The 22,454-nt window shown below is 37.5% G+C and overlaps 1 protein-coding gene across 4 annotated transcripts in view; it reads left to right on the forward strand.

The window, feature by feature from the left end:
• Positions 1 to 480: 480 nt before the first annotated feature.
• Positions 481 to 22,454, forward strand: part of LRIF1 (ligand dependent nuclear receptor interacting factor 1) — a 36,652-nt gene continuing 14,678 nt past the window's right edge. Inside the window, exons 1-4 of one of the 4 annotated variants that reach the window (XM_003267952.4) lie at positions 481 to 1,506; positions 12,614 to 14,141; positions 15,299 to 15,571; positions 17,027 to 18,256. In XM_003267952.4, coding sequence (XP_003268000.1) covers positions 1,439 to 1,506; positions 12,614 to 14,141; positions 15,299 to 15,571; positions 17,027 to 17,467 — 2,310 coding nt within the window. In that variant the 5' untranslated portion in view covers positions 481 to 1,438 and the 3' untranslated portion in view covers positions 17,468 to 18,256. Of the gene's footprint in view, positions 1,507 to 12,613; positions 14,142 to 15,298; positions 15,572 to 17,026; positions 18,257 to 22,454 lie in introns of those variants that run through there. The other 3 variants (XM_030824861.1, XM_030824862.1, XM_003267953.4) reach the window with 3 other exon arrangements.

The raw sequence follows: 22,454 nt of genomic DNA on the forward strand, positions 1-22,454 counted from the left end.
TACATGGTGTGTTCAGCCAGACAACCTGGATTTGGAGCCTGGCTCCATCACTCACAAGCTCTATGACCCCTAGAAAGTTGTTCACCCTCTCTGAGCATCAGTTACTTCATCTGCATATACTAATTCTTTTATTAGCTGTTAGGAGTAAATTAATTTTGTAAAACACTTAAATCAGTGCCAAGGACATATATGTGTTTGGCGGTAAAATAATGGGTGGAGGTGGTAATTCAAGTCAAGAGCATGAATAAAACCACTAATCGAGACAAGACAGTTTGAAAACATAAGAGAATCAGTGATCAAGATGTAAGCAACTCCTTTGAAAAGGGAGATATCTTCAAAAGAGATTGAGAAGGTGTAGATAAAAAGGTAGGAGCAAAACCAGGAAAGTATATTGCCAATGGCGTCAAGATGAGGGAATAATTAATAGTGCTGCGAGGAAAAATTCTGAAATAGTGTGAGATAAAGAGCATCAACTGCAATGGACAGCTGAATAAATGATTTAATGAATACAATGGATGTTCTGACGCAACTCCCAGATCTCCCTTCAGAAATGAAGGTCTATATGACAATAAGTGATAGTTTCGATGAACGTGAGCTGGAGGAAAGAGTTAAGTAAGTCTAGAGGCAAAGCTTCAGGAAAGAGGAGTAAATGGGAAACCTTCAGAGAAGCAGCAATAATAATCGCTGGCCACAGGCAGGCGTTCGAAGTTTTCTCAGGCCACAAGTGCATGACTCCAAAAAAGGGCGCCGATGTCTTTTAATGCACTGACGGGAGAGAAAAACTTACACTAGCGGCGAGCACAGAAGCAGAAAATTTATGATTGACCCCGGAAACATTTTATTTTGCGTAGGTGTCGGGAGAACTTTCTTTTGCGATTTGTTCCTTGATCCGGAAGAAAAGATAGCAAATATCACTTGCCATTGGAGTGCATCATAAGGGTTGGGCTTTAGCGAGCCAGTCACCTTGGCAACCGGACGTGACGATCCCGGAAAACGCCCGACCGAGCTTTGCTTCAGCTATCGGCTTCAGTGGGCGGGGCAGCAGAGCCAGACTGACGCAGTCTTCAGCACTGACCAGGCTCTGTTGGGGGCGGTGCCACCAAGGCCACGCCCCCTGCGCCTGCTCCGGCTGAGTCTGGAGAGTTGTCGTAGGCTCTGGGGGCGGAGACTCACGCCGATTCTCTCTGAGCGTAGGACTGTGAGGGCGCAATCCACCGCCGGAGCCTTCCGGTTTCTCGGTGGTGCGCGACCTCTCCCCGAAGCCTGGGGATATACCCTCTCGAGAGCCGGCTGTCGCCCTCCGTTAAGGTTGAACCCCTCACAGTTGCTGTGGGCAACTCCAGCCCAACATTCCCTCGCTCTGGTTCTCGCCCCATTGAAAACTCGGCCCCACGCTTCCCACTTTCCTGGATGAGGTGTCCCCTTTCTCCCCACTAAAATGTCAAATAACCTACGGAGGGTCTTCCTGAAACCCGCAGAGGAAAATTCAGGCAACGCCTCGCGTTGGTAAGTACCGGTTTCGAATCCTCCCCACGGCTGCCCCTCTGTCCGTCTTAGGGATGTGGAGTCGGCCGTCGTTTCCGGACGCTGTGTAGTTGAGAGGAGTTGGAGCCCGCAGAGTGCGCCACCCAGGCGGGAAGCGCTCGTCTCCGCGGCGCTTTAAGCCCATAGAGCGCTTTTCTCTGGGAAATGTAAAACTTCTTTAGAGCCTGACACAGCCCCCTCCCCGGCTCCGCGGGACTCCAGCGTCTCAAGTTTAATAGGCGGACCGAGTAGATCTCCACGGGAGATGAAAACCAAGATGGCCGACGCTCTTATGTGACTCAAACCTTCTGGAAGATTCTCACGCACACGCAGAAACGCAGCAGTCAGCGCGGATTAGCAAGTGCAGCCCTGGTGGCGCTGGACCTTTAGTGAAAATAGTTACATTTTAATAGTGAGACAGAAAGGGTGTGTGATTGAAGAAAAATGGCTTTAGAATAAGGAGATTGAATATTTAAAATTTCAAGTAATAGCTTGATGTGAAGAGAGAGAAGTAAGAATGGAGAAATCCTCGTGTAAAGTCAGTGCTTTTGAACAGCGTTTTTGAAGTAGGGTGTAATGAAGTGCCATTTCATTGGCTGTTTATATGTGGCATGAGGAGAGTCCAGTATTTCTAAGGAAGATATTCTTGTAAAGTTAGAAAATAGATGATCAGTAAGTTAGTTTTTTTTTTAAATTGTATTACAAGGAAGTGAATCGGAAACAGAATGTTAGCTAAAGCAGAATATTTTCACTTGTACTCTCACATGGTTAGTAGATTAAGTAATGAGGAAAAAATAGGGTCTGCAGACTCTAAATAAGAAAATGAAGAACTGAGATGCAAAACTCGTGGAAGAGGATTTTCGTTTGAAGAAAATCAGGCTACCTGGTGTTAATCTCAACTTTGCTAGTTAGCATTTGTGAGGCCAGGTACCTGTTTCCAGTCTGTAAATAATAGCACTTAGAAATATTTTAAAGATTAGGAGAATGAAATAATGTAAAATACGTCATGTAGGAAAATAGTAAAGCACAATTTAAATGTTAACTATTACTATTATAAGCCTACAACTTTAATTCTGTACAGATTTTAGCCCAGCAGGTAGCTTTCTTTAATTACAAGTAGATAGAAAACTTCATTGCAATAAAGACCGTAAGTAATGGTGATTCCTTAAAAGCAATATTATAAAAGGAAATGGTCACTAATAGTAATGAGCCAAAATTCTATTGAACTGTCAAGATAGAACGATTGTATTTCAAATCATAAAAAGAGCCATTTTTTGGTATACTTTGTTTTTTTCTTTTTTCTTTTTTTAAATTTTGTGGTGGAAGTTTGGGGGACGGGGCAGAGGGTGCCCTGTGTGCCTATGAAAAAGTAGAATTGCTTTTTAATGATTAATTTCTGCTGCCTTATTTTAGTACCTGGATACTTAATGACTTCTGACTTAGCTTAATTTATAGAAAATTTGTTTAAGGATTGCATTTTTAAATACAAAAAGTAAGATAAACAACCTTACTTTGTGTGTGTGTGTGTGTGTGTGTGTGTACCCTTAACTCTGTTATCCAATTTCTAATCCTTTTGGGGATTTGGAGATTTTTAAATTACAAGTTACATTCATAAGTCATTTTGAGTTCATTAACTCATTGATTTATGCATTGTTTTTAGTATTTTTGAATGTATTTATTTAAATCATTGAGGTTTTACATCATATATTTGGGACATTTACCAGATGACTTTCTGAAGCTTCGACGTTTACTTTGGTTAATGGTTGCATATTTGATTCCCTTCTGTTTTGTAAGTAACAAAACATCCAGATATAATTTTGTAAATAATATTAACAGCGCTTGTAGTTTATTGGACACCTAGTTTTCTTATTTTTCTGGTAACATGTTTGATGGTACTAAATCATTTATTTTTATAACTTAAATGACTATGATTTTCTTATTGTTTGTAGCTTAAATTTTTCCTGTTACTGCTTATTTAAAATTTTTTAGTAGCGTAATACAGAATTGTATTTTGTTGTATATTGTTTGAAGTATCTCTAATTCATCAGAACATCACATGTAAAACCCAAATTTAATCGTAGAGTACAAAAGAAAAATTTGGAAGATATTTGTGATAGTATGCATTTAATTTATATTGATTTGGGTTTTATTGTCGAAGAACAAAGCAGGAGTCAGAACGCTGTAGTGGAAAGAACCTTTTAAGTCATAGAGACTTGGGTTCGTATCTTAGCTTACCACTTATTATCAATAAAGTTTAAACATTTGATGAAAAAACATTCATTTAGTGCCTACTATCTATGTGATTGTGCTAAATGGGAAGACTGATTAAATAATAGGATATGGGCTGTTGCAGGGAAAACCTTATAGTCATGGTGGAGGAGGAGGAAGGTAGAGTTGATGTAGTAAAGGAAGAGAGTAGAGGAAGGGAGTTGGAAGAAAGATTCCAAGAACAGCTGAGTTGGGAAACATAAGTATCAGCTATCCAGTTAAAGGTGAAAGCAGGATATGCTTATGCAGAGAACTGGTAAATAAAGGATGTGTATGATTTATGATTGATACTTGTTGCTTGATTCTGTACAAGTAGGATAGATAGATAGCTCTTAAGGGTTCTGTTTGCCCTGCTAAGGAGATTAGACTTCATCTATTGGAAATAATTCAGAGTATTTTAAGAAAAAGACTGACACAGGTGTACATTTTAGATAACTGTTGGCAGTGTGGATTTGAGGGTGAGTGATCTACATATAATGATTCTATTTCAGTTGTCTTTTCAGAAATGCTGAGGACCTGAACTAGCTGGTGCAGTACAGTAGGGGTTGGATTCAAAGAAATATAGAAGGGAAAATAGACCGACTTCGTTAATGAATTGGCAGGAAGAAGGGGGAATCAGTTATGATGCCAGTTTTCTGGATGGATATTGGTAAATTAACTGAGATGAGTAACACATCAAGAAAGCAGTCAGATATTTGAATATGAAACTCAGGCTGAGTCAGAGCTGAGACTAGAGATTTGGGAAGCATCACCTTAGAGGTACTATAATGAAAGCCTGTGATTATATATCCTACAATAATAAGAATTAAGACATCATGTGATTGGCCATTGGCAGCTATCTTCCCATAACCATTTGTATTCAAATGGGGAGCTAAACTTAAGTGTTCTCAGCAGGGGGTTTGGTTTGATTGGAATGATGATGCTTCATTGTCAGTTCAGTATGCATTTTGTTGTGTACAGTGTTTTATTATCTTTTGTGATTTGAGTGTGTCTGTGTATGTGTGTGTGAGGGAGAGACAGACACACATACTATACAGTCTAAGTGAAATCCGTCAATCTCTCAGTTTATACATTTGAATTTTTTGGACCTTGTTAAAATGGGGTTATGCTAAAGTAAATACAGAAAGTAGATAAGCTTTCTCAAGAGGAGTGTGTAATTCTAAGTAAGTTATTAAATATTTCTAAATCTCCATTTTCTCAAGTATAAAATGGGAATGGCAGTTCATAACTTTCTTGACTGTTTATTAGGATTAGAGTTAGTAACAACTGTTACATCTATCATGTATGCAATACATGGTACATATTACTGGATAGATAACTATGTTATGTACTTATATATATTATGTTCTGTATGTACATAATGTTATGTCATAGTAAGATAGAAAAGGATTTCCTAGCAGTTGAAAAAAATTTATTTTGCAAAAGTATCTATAAAATGTTCATCAGCCTTCAACATTTTTATTAGTCTATTTCTAATATATGAATGCCTCATATCAATATTAGAATAGTAAAAAATGTCAGAAGTTATATAACATTACCAATATGTTTAATGTGCCTTTTTATTAAATTTCTCATTCCTTTTTTTTTTTTTTAATTTTTTTGAGACGGAGTCTCGCTCTGTCACCAGGCTGGAGTGCAGTGGCACGATCTTGGCTCGCTGCAACCTCCACCTCCTGGGTTCAAGTGATTCTCCTGCCTCAGCCTCCCAAGTAGCTGGGACTACAGGCGTGTGCCACCACGCCCAGCTAATTTTTGTATTTTTAGTAGAGACGGGGTTTCACCATGTTGGCCAGGACGGTCTCGATCTCTTGACCTCGTGATCCGCCCGCCTTGGCCTCCCAAGGTGCTGGGATTAGAGGCATGAGCCACCGCACCTGGCCGAATTTCTCGTTACATTTTTAAAAGACCTTATCTTACCTTATTCTCAGAGACCAATTGCATATTTTAATGGAAGATGATAACCATTACGCTCCCAGGCAGTTATTTCATTTACTTCTCCTAGTAAGCTTTATTTTCCCCTATTTAACAAATGAAGAAACAGATTCAAAGAGGATAAGTACATTTTCTAGTCAACTTGTAATTACAAGAACCAGAATTAGTAGCCCATAATCTTTCTAATATGTTCCTCTTTTCTCTTTTAAACTGTTAAACTATATTATTTTTCAAATGTAGTTTCTCACTTTGAACACCAGCTGGTTTAAAGTAATTAGATGACCATGCTAGAAAATGGGATGCAGAATCTGGTTCTAGTTTTAGTTCTGACATTAGCCTGCAGAATATGATCTTTCAGAAAACAGAATCTTTGTAGGATTTTAATTATTTAATCTCTTCAATGGAAGGCTCCTTCTAGATATGAAAAACTGTATATTGATAGGAGTACGAATTTCATCCTGAGTTATTCTTAGCATTCTGCAGATTCGTTTTTAGAACTCATTACATTTTGTTGCCAAGAAATCATGGATTTTTAAAAAAATTATAGCTTGTAGGATTCAATTCAGCTAACATTATTGTGTGCATTTTCCAGTTTCTGAATTAGATGCAGAGTATATAGATATGAATAGGATAATCTACCCTGCAGGAATTTATGGTCTGTGGTAGATTATGTGACTCTCACTGATACACTGACATGGAAGAAGCTTAATTTTTCTTCCTTTTTTAAAATTTTTTGGAGGAGAAGTAGAGGAAAAGAGAGGGAAAAATTTAGTGATCAGATTGGAAAATAGCTCACACAATACAGTTTTTTTATAAAGCAGAAATATAGACGTCGTATAAAATACTATGCTTGATATTGGAAGGATATTTGCAAAATAAATTATAAAGCCTCTCACCTTAAGGAGTTTCAGTCTTATTGAATGAAACAATACTTTACTCATTTTAAAAAATTAGCTAATAGATTAAAGTCAATAAAGAAAGCATTATATAATTTCCAACATTAATAGCACCAGTGGGAGTGCATTCAGGATTCCAAGTTGGAAGAAATTAAGCTGGAGTGACTGGCAGATATTTTATGGAAAAGATAGAATTGGAAACTAATTTTATATTGTTGGTGAAGAAAAATAATAATACTTTGAGTAAATAATGTAATGTACATGGCATATTCCAGAATAGCAAAGAGATCTCTCTGGTAAGAGCAGAGATTCACATTGAGAAGTTGTGGGTGGTACTGTTGTAGAGATTGGTTGGAGCTAGACTGTAGATGATTTTCGTGTCCAGCTGAATTGGCAATGATGAATACTAAAACTTTGAACAGGAGGTAACAGAATGAAAACAATTTTAGTCTGCCAGAGATACATAATAGTCAATAGTGGCTGCAATCAGAAAAACTAAACATCAGCAAAATACTGTAGGGATGAGAATGATGAATGCTAGACACATCTGATGAGGATCTCATGTAGATGGTGGAAGTCACAATGATGAAGAAAGAAAAGACGGATGAAATGGGTTAAAAAGAAAACCTTATAGACTTGATGATTCAGTATGCATTTATTAAATGTTTACCTTTGTAAGCACATATGCAAGGTTCTGTGGATGAATTTAAAGTAAATAAGAATGATGATAAAGACAAATCAGCAATGACTAGGTGATTTAAAACATCATGTGGAAAATATTGGCGCTGCCATATGATTGAATGGTAGGATAGTCTACTAGTTTTCAATAGAGAGTAATTTTAACTTCGTAGATTTAAAGTGATGGTATTAAAATGTTTGGTAAGACATCACAAATATGGAACTGATGTCAATTCCAGTCGGGGACAGGAATAAAAGGATATAACTATGGGAGTCATTATTCCAAAGAAGATAGTTGAAAATAGTTGAAGCCATGAGAATTGTTGCAGTCTTTTTTTTTTTTTTTTTTTTTTTTTTTTTGAGACTGAGTCTTGCTCTGTTGCCCAGGCTGGAGTGCAGTGGCGCGATCTCAGCTCACTGTAAGCTCCGCCTCCTCCTCACTCCATTCTCCTGCCTCAGCCTCCTGAGTAGCTGGGACTACAGGTGCTCGCCACCACACCCGGCTAATTTTTTTTTTTTTTTTTTTTGTATTTTTAGTAGAGACGGGGTTTCACTGTGTTAGCCAGGATGGTCTCGATCTCCTGACCTCATGATCCACCCGCTGGGATTACAGGCGTGAGCCACCGTGCCTGGCGAATTGTTGGAGTCTTTAAGGAAGAATGTCTTGAAGGAGAAAAGCAGGGTCAAGAAATGTGGGATAGTTACAGGAGAATGCTTAGAATGCAGAAAATGAGTAAGGGAGCATTAGGAAAGTCAAGAGAAACAGAAGTTGTACACAGTGGAAACTATGATAGGTAAGAGGATCAATATGGAGGGATAATTAGTTGCAACAGAGAGTACCTAGAGAATGAAGATAAAGACAAATTTAACTGTGAGAACATATTTGGTAATCTTTGAGAATGAAGTTTTAGTAGAATAATAGGAAAGAAAATAGACTGCAGAAGAAAGTAGGCTTCAAGATAACTTTCTGGCATATCACTTAATTGCAGCTTGTTAACACCATCTACCAACTTCCTGTCACTGAACTTGGCACTTAGTTCACCATCTAGCTCACCATCTTCCCTCATGTGATTTCAGTATCCATACGGATAATCTCTTTGTCACCTCGTCTTTATTACAGAGATCTTTTGCCTCAGTGATCTTATTCTGTGTTCTGTTGCACCTATCTACTTTTGTAGTCCTTATTATTAGATGAAATTGCTGCATCTACAAAATTGTTTCACACATCCTGTTTTCTAAATGCCAGTTCCTGTATTTCTAGCTGACTTGTTTAACTGTTCCTACTGTAAGTGTTAACTTTATCTGGCCCTACAGACCAATAATCTCTTTATTTTATCCCTATACTTTAGCCTTTTATTCTCTCATTTTCTTCCTATCCAGTTTAGACTCTGTTTCATTTTAATAATTCGTATCAATACCTTAAATTCTTTTGCTCTTCTTTGATTTTTTTCTTGCACCTTCCTGATGCCACCCGAACCCTGGATGAACTCAGTATGCTTTCTCCTTGTCTGTGCTTGGTGTGACAAGGAAAATCTCGAGTACAGATTAGTACCACTATAAATTCATAACCACTACCTGTCTCCCCATGCCATCAACACATCCTGGCAAGTCTAATATCTTCTGTGGTCAGTTTACTCCTCCACGAAGACTGTATCAAATCTTTGATTCTCCTCAAATCTTTCCGTATTTTTGCTCTTACTTTTAGCAGATGATGTCATGTGATTTTTCATAAAGAAAATAAAACCCTGTAAATGAGAATTACCTCAGCCTTCTAACCCCAAAGTTGTATGCTTACCTGAAAATGCACCTAACCTCTCTCCTCCAGTGTTGCAGTGAAAGGAGATAGGTCTCCAGCTCTCTTTAAGATTCAGTCCCTCCACCTGTCTCTCTGGTTTCCATTTCCTACCTCCTTCTCATTGTGTATCCCTTTTGTTCCTTTATTACCAGCTTCTTCCCTTAACTGGCTCACTTGAGTATTTACGTATGTTCTGGTTAACCTAACCTTAAACAAAGAAAAAGGAAAGATCCCTTCTTTGATTCCATTTATTCCTGTAGCTTCCTGCCAGTCTTTCTCTTCCCCTTGACAGTCAAAGTTTAAAAAGAGTTGTCTACTTGCTTTCTTCATATCTACTCCTCAGCAACTTCTTTCCCCTACCACACTGCTCTTATTAAAGCCATCAATGATCTTCACAGCACTATTTTCAGTGTACATTTTTAATCCTCATCCTATTTGGCATCTCAGAAACTTTTAGTATAGTTGCCCAAAGTTTTCTTAAAATCTTCTGTTCCTTTGGCTTAACATTGCATCAGAAGCAATGGTTTTCTTCCTATGACTCTAAGAATAATGTAAGGCCACTGCAATGTTTTAAGCAGAGAAAGATCAGTTTTAGTGTGCTGAGTAAATTGAAAGGTAGAAGATATGATTGAAGAAAAAAATCAGTCATGAACCTATTGTAGTATTCTAAGCCAGAGATGATGTTTGCTTGGAGTAGAGTGGTAACAGTTGGTTTGGAGAGAATTGAACAGATGAAAGGAAATTTAGGAGACAATATCAACAGGGTTTTGTGATCACTGAATATAAGGAATAAGAAAGGAGGATTTACCTATTCTGACTTAAGGCACCTAAGGTAGATGAGATGCTATTCAGCAAAGAAAACCCTGCAGAAGATGGAATTTGGGGGATTAGGATGGGCAGAGATCTGCTGGCCATGTTGAATTTTAGGAATGTTTGAGATTCTGAATGAAAATGTTAAAAGGGAATTTGGATGTATAAGCCTAAATTTCAAAGAAGCCACAGGTAGAAATATTGAAATTGTTGATGTGTAAGTGATAATTTAATTGAAGTTATGCATTGAGAAGAAAGCATCTAATGAAAGAGTACAGAATAGGAAGAGAAGGATTCTTTCTTTTTTTTTTTTTTTTTTTGAGACGGAGTCTCACTCTGTCGCCCAGGCTGGAGTGCAGTGGCGCAATCTCGGCTCATTGCAAGCTCCGCCTCCCGGGTTCACGCCATTCTCCTGCCTCAGCCTCTCCGAGTAGCTGGGACTACAGGCGCCCGCCACCACGCCCGGCTAATTTTTTTGTATTTTTAGTAGAGACGGGGTTTCACCGTGGTCTTGATCTCCTGACCTCGTGATCCGCCCGCCTCGGCCTCCCAAAGTGCTGGGATTACAAGCGTGAGCCACCATGCCGGGCGAGAAGGATTCTTTCTAAGCTTTGGTAAACTCCCAACATTTGAAAGTTGATTCAAATGTATGAGTTGGCAAAGAAGACTGAGGAGCCACTACAGAGGCTACTGTTACTCTTTTGATTTTTAAAAATCAATTAAAATATAAGAATCCACAAAAACAGAGTGGGCCAGATTAGGCCCAGAGGCTACAGCTTACTGACCCTTTTTTCCTAATGAGCCTGGTGCTTAACTTAAAACAGACACTTGGTAAATTTTTGTGTAATGACTTAATATTGAATATGTTTTTATCCAGGTCAAATGTGCTTTTCTTGTGGTACAGGGAGGTAATAAAGGTAGATTTTTCCTCTTAAAGCCCTGAAAGCAAGAATTCATCCTTTTCTTTGGGGTTATTCTCTTTAGAAGTTAACTTTTAATGTATTAAAAGTCAGTGTATGACCAGCCTGGACAACATAGCAAAACTTTGCCTCTATAAAAAATACAAAAATTAGCCGGGTTTGGTGGCGTGCATCTGTAATCTCAGCTACTTGAGAAGCTGAGGTAGAAGGATAGCTTGAGCCCAGGAGGTGGAGATTGCAGTGAGCCAAGATTGTACACCTACACTCCAGTCTGGATGACAGAGCCGGGCCCTGTCTCAACAGCAACAATAACAAAAGGTCAATGTAATATTTTGACCCACTCTCACGTGTCCAAAAGACTGTTTTAAATTTTTGTAAGGATATAATAATGTTATTTGGGCTGCAGAAAGGTAAACCAAATTTCCACGGATACACAGAATTTTGGGTATTGACTTTTATTAATACCTGAGAGTTTTAAAAACATACCTTTATGCTTTTGAGAATCCTAATTATTATCATTATTATTTGCCCTTGAACTTTTGTATTTATTTGATCTTAGTTATCTAAGACTATGCTAGGTCTATGGGATATGGACGCTGCACTCATATTGCTAGAATTTAACATGAGAGACAATCTATAGACAAACAAACATATTAATATATGATGACAATCTATGATACATACCATGAAGGAAGCTAACAAGCATAATGTTATGGATTAATTATGAAGGAAGGACAACGATAAAGTGGTCAGAAAATGTCTCTCTTGAGAAATACCATTTATGCCAAGACTTGAGCTATGTGAAGAGTTGAGTTGGGTAAGGAGTACCTAGGTAGAGTGATAATATGTGTGACATGAAAGCTCAATATTTCCCAGGAGCTGCAAGATATTTTAGATATAAATAAGGTAAGGTATTTACATTCAAGTAATCTCTAAATAACTAATTATGCAAACAGAGATTAGTATATATTGATTTTTCTTAAGATTAGACAGTCTATACTAAGAAATAATTCAAGGCATGGGGGTCAGAATTGATTCAGTTAAAAAAAATTGATTTCCAGTCTGTTCCACATTGATTGAAAACCATTCAGCTGAAATTGCAGTGATTTTATATGTATAGGTTGATAGGTGATTGACAATTGACTAATATAAATAATTGCTATACCAGGGACTATGTAGCACTAAACCTCAAATGTGCTGAAACGGTAATCAGAAGAAAATGATTCCTATGTAAACAGTTCAGTGAAATCTATAGTACAAAAATGTGGCAAACTAAGGTAACACCATGAGAGATAGCTTAGGCAAAAGAAGAATGGCTGGCAGAACTTGTGAGTTATTGAAGGAAGAAGACAGAACAGATTGAGGGGAAAAAGAGAGAAATGGAATAAGAGTAAGGGGAGAGGGAATGAGAATCTTCAGTTAGAGTAGAGGAGGAGGACAAGAGGAAGGAATTCAGGGAAAGGGGGAAGGGAGGATGCTAATATTTTAAGAGGAGCTTACTTTACTAGCATAATTTTATATAGGGCAAAACCTTAGAAATGTCTACTTTTAGTCTTAGGAATAAATGTTATTATCTCATACCCATTGCCTAATCATATAAGGAGTTGACTATATCATTATCTCTTCTACTTCAAAATAATTTGTTTTGCAGTCTTTCACTTTAAAAACTCAAAATGGAAAATTATATACTTTATATTTTAATACTTAAAAATATTTACAAATATTTATTTTTAAATAAAATGTATATACCATGTAGTATGTTGTATTTATTTACTCAATGTTCTTTTAAGTGTTTCAGGCTGCATGTACCAAGTAGTTCAGACGATTGGCTCGGATGGAAAAAATCTTCTGCAATTACTTCCAATTCCTAAGTCTTCTGGAAATCTTATACCACTAGTTCAATCTTCAGTCATGTCTGATGCTTTGAAAGGGAATACAGGAAAACCAGTTCAAGTTACTTTTCAGACTCAGATTTCCAGCTCTTCCACAAGTGCATCAGTTCAATTGCCCATTTTTCAGCCAGCCAGTTCTTCAAACTATTTTCTTACAAGAACAGTAGATACATCAGAAAAAGGTAGAGTTACTTCTGTGGGAACTGGAAATTTTTCTTCATCAGTTTCTAAAGTTCAGAGTCATGGTGTGAAAATTGATGGACTCACCATGCAAACATTTGCTGTTCCTCCCTCAACACAAAAAGACTCATCTTTTATTGTAGTTAATACCCAGAGTCTTCCAGTGACTGTGAAGTCTCCAGTTTTGCCTTCTGGGCATCATTTACAGATTCCAGCCCATGCTGAAGTGAAATCTGTACCAGCGTCATCATTGCCTCCTTCAGTGCAGCAAAAGATACTTGCAACTGCCACCACCAGTACCTCAGGAATGGTTGAGGCCTCCCAAATGCCAACCGTTATTTATGTATCTCCTGTAAATACAGTGAAAAATGTAGTTACCAAGAACTTTCAAAACATTTACCCAAAACCTGTTACAGAAATAGCAAAGCCGGTAATACTAAATACCACACAAATTCCAAAGAATGTTGCTACAGAGACACAATTGAAAGGTGGTCAGCATTCTCAAGCTGCTCCAGTGAAATGGATTTTCCAAGATAATCTACAGCCTTTTACGCCATCTCTTGTTCCTGTTAAGTCTTCAAATAATGTGGCTTCAAAGATTTTAAAAACTTTTGTAGATAGGAAAAATTTGGGAGATAATACTATAAATATGCCACCATTGAGTACCATCGATCCTAGTGGGACGCGATCCAAAAATATGCCTATTAAAGATAATGCTTTGGTTATGTTTAATGGGAAAGTCTATCTGTTGGCTAAAAAGGGGACAGATGTTCTGCCATCACAAATTGACCAACAGAATTCTGTTTCTCCTGATACTCCAATAAGAAAAGACACGTTACAGACAGTGAGTTCAAGTCCAGTCACAGAAATATCCAGAGAGGTTGTAAATATTGTTTTGGCTAAAAGTAAATCTTCCCAGATGGAGACAAAATCACTTTCCAATACCCAGCTTGCTTCCATGGCCAATCTAAGGGCAGAGAAGAATAAAGTGGAGAAACCATCTCCTTCTACCACAAATCCACATATGAACCAATCCAGTAACTACTTAAAACAGAGTAAGACTTTATTCACAAATCCAATCTTTCCAGTTGGATTTAGTACAGGACACAATGCCCCCAGAAAAGTAACAACCGTCATTTATGCTAGAAAAGGAAATGTCCTCCAGAGCATAGAGAAAATAAGTTCCTCTGTTGATGCAACAACTGTTACTTCACAACAGTGTGTTTTCAGAGACCAAGAACCAAAGGTAATTTTCCCATGTCAGGGTGATCTTTTTATATATCTATGTAGAAAAGTTTGTTTTCTTAATTCTCAGTTACCTATGATAACCTCTTTCCCCCACTGCCAACCCCATCACACACAGACTATACACATATGAGTATTCAAGTCAAAACTTCCATCTGAGCAAATTTGAGGAGGAGTACAATTGGGTACAATCTTGTACAAAGGAGTACAGTCTTTCTCTTGAATCACTTGGTATGCCAAATCTTTAAAACAAAAAGTTCACAGAGCAAAAAGATTTAGAAGAGTTGGGGAAGGATAATGTGAATTCAAAGCTTAGTAAAAATATGTGAGTATATGTATATACATACATGTATGTATGTATGTTCATATATAATAGCCTTTTTAGTATATGAGGAGATCAATATGCATGTAAAAGAGTTGGTTTTGGGGTTTTGTGGGGTTTTTTATGGTGGTGGTGGTATACCATGGAAAAGGTGAGACAGGGCTAATCAATACCTTTCAGTAATTTGTGGAAATAAGATTTTATTAGCATCTTTGATGGGTTGATTTTTTTTTTGGTAGACAGATTTCATTTTCCTTTTTATTAGCTGTTTGTGACTCCTCAGCCAGTTACCCAACATGCCCACATAGTTACCTTTATGTTTGACTTAAGGTTTGTCTGTCTGTGTGCTTACTACATATTTGTACCCACCTTTTCCTTGCTTACTTAGAGGTCTACCCAATAATGTCAGCATTTCTCCCCTTCAGTACAGAATTCATTGAACTCCGGAGATGTAAGGAGGTAAATTCTGATTGTTAATACGAGATCGATTAAAGGCATGTGTGACTTTTCCAGAAGACTACAATTTCTAAATAATGTCATATATGTTATTTTAACGTTGTCATTAGTCATATTCTCATTTTAGTTGTTTTAGAATTGACTACTTATTACCTTTCTAGTGCAACAAATTAATTGAGAAATTGTAGGGGGGAATATTTTAAGTTCGTACTTCCTTATATTCAGTTTTTTGAGTGTGGGTGGTAAGGCAAGGATAATACAAACCAATCATAAAGCATGATATGTTCTTTTATGTAAGATGAAATAATCACTTAGTTGCTTAATAAAGTAACTTGAATAATTAGCAGTATTGTTTGTGTGTTTTCTTTTCCTAATTCCAGATCCATAATGAGATGGCATCAACATCAGATAAAGGTGCCCAAAGAAGAAATGACAAGAGAGATTCTCAAGGAAGAAGTAATAAGGCATTACATCTGAAGAGTGATGCTGAATTTAAAAAGATATTTGGCCTTACTAAAGATTTGAGAGTGTGCCTTACTCGAATTCCTGACCATTTGACCTCTGGAGAAGGTTTCCATTCCTTTAGCAGTTTGGTAAAGAGTGGTACTTACAAAGAGACAGAGTTTATGGTGAAGGAAGGAGAGAGAAAACAGGTAGGTAATACATTTTAATGTGCTCTTCATAAGTACTACAAATGATCCATGAATATTACTTTTCTTGATCTGGTATTAACCCTTGTGCATTAGTATAAATGATGGTTGTTACTGGTTTTGCAAATATATAATACCAAAACGATATTTAAAACAACCAGGCCCCAGCACTTTGGAAGGCCGAGGCGGGTGGATCACCTGAGGTCAGGAATACAAGATCAGCCTGACGAACATGATGAAACCCCATCTCTACTAAAAATACAAAAATTAGCTGGGCCTGGTGGCGGGCACCTGTAATTCCAGCTATTCAGGAGGCTGAGACAGGAGAATCACTTGAACCCGGGAGGTGGAGGTTGTAGTGAGCCGAGATCACACCATTGCACTCCAGCCCAGGCGACAGGGCAGGACTCCATCTCAAACAACAACAACAAAACAACCAGGCCAGGCGTAGTGGCTCACGCCTGTAATCCCAGCACTTTGGGAGGCCGAGGTGGGCGGATCACGAGGTCAAGAGATCGAGACCATCTTGGCCAACATGGTGAAACGCTGTCTCTACTAAAAATACAAAAAATTAGCTAGGCGAAGTAGCACGCACCTGTAGTCCCAACTACTCGGGAAGCTGAGGGCAGGAGAATCGCTTGAACCCGGAAGGCAGAGGTTGCAGTGAGCTGAGATCGCACCACTGCACTCCAGTCTGGCAACAGAATGAACCTCCGTCTCAAAAAAAAAAAAAAAATTATTTTTATATATATATATATATATATATATATAAACACACGCGTGCGTGCACAGGTAAAAATGCATCCCAGTTAAAGATGTGTTTTAATTGTTTTTATTCACCTACTACATTTTTTTCCCATTATAAGAAAATGGCCATAGCTTTTTAACTAGTCATTCTACTTTGAGGACTCTATGTAAAGGAAATAATTCAAATGTAGTAGAAGATATAAGCATGCATATGTTCTTAATAATAAACTTTTAAGCAACTTATATAGCTAATAATGATAGAAATGTCTATAACTTTGCCTACTGTTATACTTTGATGTATGAATATGTCATTATGTAATATTCTGAACTTTAGATCAGAGACAAGTAAACCTTTTCAAATGAAAATCCTCCACATGTGCCTGCTGTGCAAAGGAAAAGAAAAAAACTAAATCAATTTTGTATCTCAGGCACTTTACAAGTGCTATTATATTTCTGTGGTGAGTCAGTATGGCTTCTAATACTTGAGCAAGGAAATGCGAATTAGGCAATTTCTTCTTATGGAATATGATTAAGACATTTTGGTACCATACAGTGGGAAATATTTCTTTCTTGCTGTAGTTGTCTTCCATAAATTTTGTTAATTGTAATAGCTAAATATTTGTTTCTGCAGACGTTGTTAAATTTGATAGTACTCGGTGCATTTAGCAGTAACATTTTGTTTTTGTTTTGGAATGTTATTCAATATTGCAGCAGAATTTTGATAAGAAAAGAAAAGCAAAAACTATTAAGAAGATGGATCACATAAAGAAGAGAAAAACAGAGAATGCTTATAACGCAATCATAAATGGGGAAGCTAATGTCACCAGTTCCCAACCCCTAAGCAGTATTGTACCAACTTCAGATGTGTCACAACATAACATTCTCACGAGTCACAGCAAAACCAGACAAGAAAAGAGAACTGAGATGGAATATTATACCCATGAGAAGCAAGAGAAAGGCACATTGAATTCAAATGCAGCTTATGAACAAAGTCATTTCTTCAATAATAATTATACCGAAGATATTTTCCCAGTGACACCACCGGAGTTAGAAGAAACTATTCGAGATGAAAAAATAAGAAGACTTAAGAAGGTGCTGAGAGAGAAAGAAGCAGCTCTTGAAGAAATGCGTAAGAAGATGCACCAAAAATAACATCTCCTGTAAAGACTTCAGTGAAATAGCTGTTTTTTAAAGTATACTTCTGCATTAATAAGTTAATTGTAGATGTGTTCTGAAAGTGTCTTTGAATATGAAACTTGTTTTTTCATCAGTTGATTATAGAACTTTAAGGAATACAGAAAAGGTTGATTCACATATGACTTGTGAATAATTTACATGCGGTATCTATACCTTTGTCTTAGATACCTTTTTTTGGAAGGATAAATTTTATATTTTTCTATTATTTTAACTAGAATTCTCCAAGTTTGAATATTTGGGCAGGGTTTTTGTTATTGTTTGTATCTTTACCTAAATTGCTCAGGCATTATTCCAGCAGTAGATAATGACTGTATTACTGAAATTTTACAATCCAAGAGAGGAAATCAGCTCCAAACTTAGCTTTTCCAGTGGATTTGTATATGTACTTGCTTTATCTCTTTACCCTTAAAATGATGATACCTTGTATTCACCATTGTTTTTTTTTAATGTCATGAAATAATACGTATTATGGCAACATTATTTAAACATTCAAACATTTCTCAAGAATGAGCAACATTTGTAACTTTACCATGTAATTTTACATAATCCAAAGTGTATTTTAGAATTCAGACTATTTGATGTTTTGATGTTTTGTTTGCTTATAGTGATGTGTTGTTCCCAGGCAAATGCTCCTTTTTTTTTTTTTTTTTTGGACTATGTACATATGTTACTGAGATTATGTAAAAGGTAGATCCTGAACAGTTATCACATTTAATATTTCTTAAACTGTAAAAGTGTATTTTCTCTGTCTGGTTAATCTTTGATTTGGGAAAGTTTGGGAATGGTGTAGGGATAGGGATTAAGAGATGGGGAGTTAGCTGAGCATGGTGGTGTGTGTTTGTAGTCCCAGCTACTCAGGAGTCTGAGTGGGGAGGATTGCTTGAGCCAAGGAGTTTGAGGCCAGCCTGGGCAGCACAGTGAGACCCTGTCTCTTAGAGAGAGAGGAGGAGGAGAATAAGGTTATTAAAAAATGATCAGGCCGGGCGCAGTGGCTCACACCTGTAATCCCAGCACTTTGGGAGGCCAAGGCGGGCGGATAACCTGAGGTCAGGAGTTTGAGACAAGCCTGGCCAACATGATGAAACCCTATCTCTACTAAAAACACAAAAATTAGTTGGGCATGGTGGCGGGCACTTGTAATCCTCACTAAGGAGGCTGAGGCAGGAGAATCGCCTGAACCCAGGAGGCAGAAGTTGCAATGAGCCAAGATCGTGCCACCACTGCACTACAGCCTGGGCGACAGAGCCAGACTCCATCTCAAACAAAAAAAAACCTCTGGAAGTAAGAGAGGTTAAAGAAAAAAAAATCTGTGCAATGGCAACAAAAGAGTAAATCAGAAAATACTGTAAAGAAGTGAAACAAATATACACATCAGCTAGATTTTGCTGCTTTTTATTTTATTAACAGCTGTTTTGCAATATAATTCATGTACTGTAAAATCCAGCTTTTTAAAGTACACAGTTCACTGGTTTTTATTATGTTTACAGAGTTGTACAACCATCAACACTATAATTTTAGGACATTTTCAAAATGTTCAAAACATCCCCCAAACAAACCTTATACCCATCAGCAGTCATTCCCCATCACCTCTCCTTCTGCCATAGGCAAGCACTAAAAAGCTTTCTGTCTTTATGGAATTGCCTGTTGTGAACGTTTCATATATATGGAATCATACAATATGTTTTTCTTTGTGATTGGTGTTTTTTACTTAGTCTAATGTTTTCAAGGTTTATCCATGTTGTAGCATTTATCAGCACTTCATTCTTTATTGCTGAATAATATTCCATCATGGATATACCACACTTTATCCATTCGTTATGAATATTTGGATTGTTTCCACTTTTGGCAGCTACAAATAATGTTGCTGTGTATATTTGTGTACAAGGTTTTTTAATGGGTATATATTTTCAGTTCTCTTGGGTATATACCTAGGACTGTAATTGCTGGGTCATACAATAACTGTGTTTAACTATGTTCTGAGGAACTGCCAAACTATTTCAGCCAGGTTTTGCTCTCCCTACACCACATAAACATTGTCAAGGTCACCAGTGACTTCCATATTACTAGATTCAGTAGTCAATTGTCAGTCTTCTTGATTCATCAGCAGAATGTAATTTCATGAATCATCACTTCCTTTGAAAAATGTTTAAACATTCTTTCATAGAAACAGTGAAAATGTATTGTAGAAAATTAGAAAATATAGGCCAGGCACAGTGGCTCACACCTGTAATCCGAGCACTTTGGGCAGCCGAGGTGGGCGAATCACCTGAGGTAAGGAGTTTGAGACCAGTCTGACCAACATTGATGAAACCCCGTCTCTACTAAAAGTAGAAAACTGGGCATGGTTGTGCATGCCTGTAATCTCGGCTACTGGGAAGGCTGGGGCAGGAGAATTGCTTGAACCCGGGAGGTGGAGGTTGCAGTGAGTGGAGATGGTGCGACTGCACTCCAGCCTGGGCAACAGAGTGAGACTCCGTCTCAAAGAAAGAAAGGAGAGAGGGAGGGAGGGAGGGGAAAGAGGAAAGGAAGGAAGGGAGGGAGGGAAGGGCAAGTGAAATACTAAAAATTGAAAATATAGCAAGCAAAATATTAAAAATTAGAACTTCATATTCCCATCCAAAGTTTACCACTAATACCTTATATATCCTTTCTGATCATTCTCTGTGTGTCATATGTACATATATTTTTTACCAAAATGAGGTCATTACTTATACTATTCTGAATCCTGCTTTTAAAGTCAAGAATTGGCCTGGCATACTCGTACCTGTAATCCTTACACTTTGGAAGTCTGAGGCAGGAGGCTCACTTGAGGCCAGGAGTTCAACACCAGGCTGGGCAATGGCAATAGATCCCATCTCTGCCAAAAATTTAGCCAGGTGTCGTGGCATGTGCCTATAGTCCCAGCTACTTGAGAGGCTGAGGCGGAAAGATGACTTGAGCCTAGTGGGTCAAGGCTGTAGTGAACTGTGATCATGCCACTGCATTCCAGTCTGGTTGACAGAGTGAGACCATATCTTTAAAAAAAAAAAAAAAAAAAGCAATCTTGAGCTTTTCCTTTCAGTGTTTTCATCTCAATACTAAAGCTAAATTTACCAATTTGGCCTCAAAACATCTTTTACCGCTGGTTTTTCTAAAGCAGTATTAAATCTAGGTCTATGTGTCTTATCTAGCTGTTATACCCTGTAGAGCTTTTAAGTGAGCGGTTTTATTTTTAAAATTTTTAATGACATTGATTTAGAGACCAGCTATTTGTCCTGACTCCTTTTTTCCTTGATATACTTTCATTTCACTTCTGAAAGACCACACTTCTGCCTCATTGACTAGTCATTCTCAGTCTCCTTGCTGATCCCTTCCTTCTCCCTAATCTCTTTACATTAAAACACCTGAGGGCTCAGTCCACGGTTTGCCTCTTTGCTTATACTCACTCTCTTGGTGATCTCATCCAGTTTCATGGCTTTAAGTACTATTAATGTACTGCCAACTTGCAGTTTTTATCTTTTATTTCCAGGCTTTCTTGAATTCCAGCTGCATATTTAATATCTCTATTGGATGTCTAAATAGACATCTCAAACCTATGTTCAAGACAGAAATCTTGCTCTTCCCTCAAACTGGCTTCACCCACAGGTTTTCTCATTTTAGCTGATGACAACCCCATCCTACCAGTTGCTCAGGCCAAAATCTTGAAGTCATGCTTTACTCCTTGCTCTCACACCTCACACCCAATACAAATTTTGTTGGTTCTGCTTTCAAAATACCGCAGATATGACCACTTTTTATCGCCAGTGCTATTATCAGCCCTGAATTGGATTATTAGTAGCCTCATAAGTTATCTTTCTTATTCCACTTTTGTGCCCCTACTTTCATCTCAGTACAACAGCCAGAGTGATCCTTTTAAAACATAACCTAAGCCATTCCCCATTACCCTTCAATGTTTCCTCATTTCATGGAAAATAAGAACCACTATCTGAGGACTGGAAATTGAAAGTGAGCAAAGTGGATTAAGCACAGCTCTTAAAATTTCTGTAATATGCTATTGTAGCCCTCTACTTGTCTTTAGGTAAAGAAGTTGAAATTTTTGCCTCAAAAATGGTGGTTGAACTGAGATCTGAAGAAAAAGCAGGAATTAAATAAGAAAAGGGACAGATTAAAATAACTTTCCCAGCAGGGGAAACAGCAAACTTAAAGATTCTAAGACACAAGAGAGCATGGCATATATGAAGAACCAAAAGGGGGGCCAGATATCTAGACATCTAGAAGGTCTAGCTAAGTACTTAGGGAGATAGTATAAACAGAAAAGAAAAAATTGTGCCCTCCTTTTTTAAAAAAATGATTTTAGTTAATTTTAAAGACTGGAAGAAGAAGAGATTAAATTAGTTATATTTACAAATACTTGGAATAGTACCTGACATATAGTAATCATCTTATCAGTGTTTGGTTAAATCCTAATAAATATATTGCATCTATCTTTTTTGACTTTTAAATTTAGCCTCCTTTTTTATTTTTCTGCTCCTTATTAGAGCTTTGCTGCTCGTGAAAGTCATCAAACCTGTATTTCTTCTGATGTTGTATTTCATGATACTGAAATGTGCCTTGAATACTTTACATTATTCTTCATAATTTGTCCAATGCTGCTGGTCTCTAACTTAACTTTATTCTGAAATTCAGTCAAATTAGAGTTTTATCTTTTCTGCAAGAGCATTCTAAAGCTGCTGTTGTCAAGGTCTCCAATAACTATCATATTGCTAAATCTAATGGTCAATTCTTAGTCTCTTACTTGACCTGTCAGTAGCATTTGACACTTTTGATCATTTTGTCTTCACTGCAATTTGTTCTTCACTCTGCTTCAGGGACATAATAATCTTTTGTTCTCCTCATACCTCGTTGACTGCTTCTTCTTAGTCTCTTTGGCTAGTTCCCTTCTCTATGATCTCTTAATGTTGGA

This window comes from Nomascus leucogenys, chromosome 12 (assembly GCF_006542625.1).
Source record: "Nomascus leucogenys isolate Asia chromosome 12, Asia_NLE_v1, whole genome shotgun sequence".
NCBI classification, from domain to species: Eukaryota; Metazoa; Chordata; class Mammalia; order Primates; family Hylobatidae; genus Nomascus; species Nomascus leucogenys.